A 3,812-nucleotide genomic window follows, 5' to 3' on the forward strand; every position below is an offset into this window, starting at 1 on the left:
GTCCGCATGCTTGCTTGCTGCTGTGCTGGTGACAGACTCACCCCTCTGGAACTGGAAGCTCAGAGGGACACTTTCTTCTCTAAGTTACCTTGGTCATACTGTTTTATCACAGCAATAGAAAAGGAACGCACGTCAAAAGTTCTAATTTAACCAGGTCCCGAATGTCTGTTACATCCCTTTCATTCCTTCATGAGTCAGACTTCAGATAGCACCACATGGTTATACAAAGGACTAGAATATTTTATTATTCATTGCTCAGAATACTAGTTTAGGAGCTAACACAAAACCCATATAATTCCAGTATTATTTCTAAGAATGAGACTTAGATTTATACTCTGAGCCCAGCTGCAGAGATGGAAGGATGGGGAGATGAGTAAGGCAGCTGCTGCTGTGGGTCACTATCACAGGTCCCCATATCCTCCCAGCCACTCAGGCCAGCAGGTGATGCTTGAACAATCCAATTTGGAACTCACAAATCATCTTTCTACACTAACTTCTTTAGCTTATAAGGAAATAATGCAATGATAGAAATAAGCCTTTTATAACTATTTTTTTTTTCTTTTCGAAACAGGGTTTCTCTGTGTAGCCCTGGCTATCCTGGAAATCACTCTGTAGACCAGGCTGGCTCTGAACTCAGAAATCCTCCTGCCTCTGCCTCCCAAGTGCTAGGATTAAAGGGGTTTGTCCCCCAACCCCTCAACTGGACTATGGAAAAGCACAGACACAGAAATACACACAGGCTGTATATGGTTACTAAGTTTAATTCAACCATTATACCCAGTTCTGCCTTATAAAAAAATAACAAAATGTTCCTATCCAAATTGTACTATGATGTAAGGACAAGTTTTTTTGCTCTGATACAGCAATAGGAAAATGTTGGCACCAAATACACTTAAAAAAAGTTTTAAGGCTTAATGTAGGTGACAATTGTATAGCACTGGATTTAGCTGGGCACTAATTTGCAGATTTACACTCTGAGCCCAGCTGCAGCGGAAGAGATAGAAGGACGGGGAGATGAATAAGGCAGCTGCTGCTGTAGGTCACTGTCGCAGGTCCCCATATCCTCCCAGCCATCCAGGCCAGCAGGTGGAGCTTCAAGCTTTTCTCTTACTGGGCTAACAGCAGAAATCAGCATAGTAGTGATGTTAGATTCCTCTTCACAATCCAATTTGGAACTCACAAATCATTTTCTACTTAAGAGAACAGTTATAAGCCGGGCAGTGGTAGCACACGCCTTTAATCCCAGCATTTGGGAGGCAGAGGCAGGCAGATTTCTGAGTTCAAGGCCAGCCTGGACTACAGAGTGAGTTCCAGGACAGCCAGGGCTACACAGAAAAACCCTGTCTCGAAAACAAACAACAACAACAACAACAACAAAACAAACAAACAAAAAAAAGAGAGCAGTTATTAAAGACTTATTTCTATCATTGTATTATTTCCTTATAAGCTAAAGTTAGTGTCTGGGCTAAATAAAGCAAACTTCATTTATGACATTTTCTTAAATGGAAAAAAATTCTCTGAATTCTAAAAGACATCCTCATGATGACTGAACCACAAACCATTTGAGTTGTTACAGAATTACAAACATATAAGACATGTTACTTAGGTTCAGGCTACGGGCAGCTTAAGAGGGAAACTCTTTGGTCGACAAAGCCACCGTCAGACCCCTCAACAGACCTAGTAGGATGCAGAGCTTGGCAGGTAGCTTCTGCAGACACTTGTAAGTCGGTGTGTGAGTGCAGGATTGCAACTTTTCCAAAATGTACTGAGGGCATTTCTGACACCTGCTATGAAGCTCTCTCTAGGCACTAGAAGAAGAGTAGCACCACTTAGAAGCCCTTTTCACAGATGCACACCAGAGGGGAAAAGGGACACCTCAAGGGCTGAACAGGAGGGACATCTGGTGAGAGATGAAGTGACATGACTGGAGCCTAGTACCTCTGCTGTCAAATGACAGTTGTGACCTTACTGCCAAAACACAGTATCCTGGCCTAAGGAGCACTGTTTATGAGCAAGGTCAAGAAGTCTAAAGTTTTATAGAGGCAGCTCAGGCAGCTCTTTGCACTTTGGTGTACTGACTAGCACTTTTTTAAGTGTTGAAGCAACGCACAGGTATTTTGAAGAAGCTGACACTAACTACACCTTTCCATACATTGGTAAAGAAGCCAACCTAATGTCCTTCAGCAGGCTCTTCTCCCAACTACAAGAACAAAGCAAGACAGGAGAACAGGGATCCACCCAGAAATATACCTGGACATAGATGGCCCTACAGAGGCCAGAGACCTTATGTATAGGAAGAACCATGAACAGGGAGAACTCCCTCACAGGTGCGGAACTAAGGCCTATGCTTAAGGCTGATGAGACAAACAAAAGGAACAATCCTCATGCAAACCTGGCATGTCAGGAACCAAGCCAACTGTAGAGGAAGACAGGACGCTACCTCAGACCTGGCCACAGTTTTAGGTGCAGGTGTGGGACAACTCAGAAGATCGGTGTATTAAAAAAACCCTTCCACCCAGGACAGGACTGAGAATAACGGCTTGCTTTCCTGTTGACTGCTACCAAAAAGAGCAATCATGTTTCAATACTACAGAATGAAATAATGGGGGTGGGGGACGTTAGGGTTCTGAGGTATCTCAGAGGGGGAGCATTTAGTGGTAGGCATTTATTTCCTGAAAGGCTTAATGTAGACTCCATTTTGTCTTTAAGAGTTTCTGTTTGTATGTCTCCTCCATCCCACCGTGAGGGTAGTGTGGGTTCTTTTTCAACCACAGCATCCTTAGATGCCCATCTGCCAGCAGACTGCTGACACAAGGATGAGAAAGACTCTGGCGATCCTTCTGTTAACGAGCCCCAGCTCTTCTGCCTTCCTCACAACTTTACAGATGTTTCTCAGAGAGCAATTACAGAGGAAGAACCAGAGCACCCCAGTTTGTCCCCACAATGTATGACTTGGCAGTCTAGAAGGCACAGTCCTCTGCGCAGCTCTTCCAATGACAAGGCCTATGAGCAGCCAACCCCTCCCACCCCAACTCAAACACTAACATTCAATACTCTATCTCTGTCTGATCTAGATACAGGCAGAACAGGAGCTCTCAATAGAAGGAGATGCTGGATTTGCCTCCTGGTGGGTTCAGGACTTTGTTGTGGGAACGAGGTCGCGGCCCCAGTCTGGGCTCATGACTGTCAACCGTAGGTGCTGGCTCCGGTATCTTGGCATGTTCTACTTCTTTTGAGCTTCCTTTCTCGCCCTGCTCTCCTCTGGGTGTGGAATTTGATGTAGCTGTAGGATAAAAATCAACAAAAGTCCATGAAAGGCAGGACATACTCTACTATTCTATGAAGCAAGCTGCACTAACTGAAAGTCAGCATCATGGCATAGCTAGTAAGTTCTGAAGTCAATAGCTCTCAAATGGTCTTGAGCTTGTGAAGTGCTGTGGATAGTGGTTCTCAGCCTGTGTCCAAATCCCTGTGATGTTTTGTATAAGCTCAGCCCAGGGAGTGGCACTATTAGAAGGTATGGCCCTGTTGGAATAGGTGTATCACTGTAGGTGTGGGTTTTAAGACCCTCATCCTAGCTGCCTAGAAGCCAGTCTTCTCCTAGCAGCCTTCAGATAAAGAATTAAAACTCTCAGCTCCTCCTGCATCACGCCTGCCTGGATGCTGCCATGTTCCTGCCTTGATGATAATGGACTGAACCTCTAAACCTGTAAGCCAGCTCAATTAAATGTTGTCCTTATAAGAGTTGCCTTGGGCTGGGCAGTGGTGGTGCATGCTACACAGAGAAACACTGTCTCAAAAAAACAAAAAAA

At 44.6% G+C, this 3,812-nt stretch overlaps 1 protein-coding gene across 1 annotated transcript in view; it reads right to left on the reverse strand.

The window, feature by feature from the left end:
• Positions 1-745: 745 nt before the first annotated feature.
• Jpt2 (Jupiter microtubule associated homolog 2) overlaps positions 746-3,812 on the reverse strand; it is a 19,822-nt gene continuing 16,755 nt past the window's right edge. The window contains exon 5 of the mRNA XM_031352143.1: positions 746-3,283. Within this exon, the coding sequence (XP_031208003.1) occupies positions 3,096-3,283 (188 nt within the window). The 3' untranslated portion in view covers positions 746-3,095. The remainder of the gene's footprint in view (positions 3,284-3,812) is intronic.

The sequence above is a fragment of the Mastomys coucha genome, unplaced genomic scaffold, assembly GCF_008632895.1.
Source record: "Mastomys coucha isolate ucsf_1 unplaced genomic scaffold, UCSF_Mcou_1 pScaffold5, whole genome shotgun sequence".
NCBI lineage: Eukaryota > Metazoa > Chordata > Mammalia > Rodentia > Muridae > Mastomys > Mastomys coucha.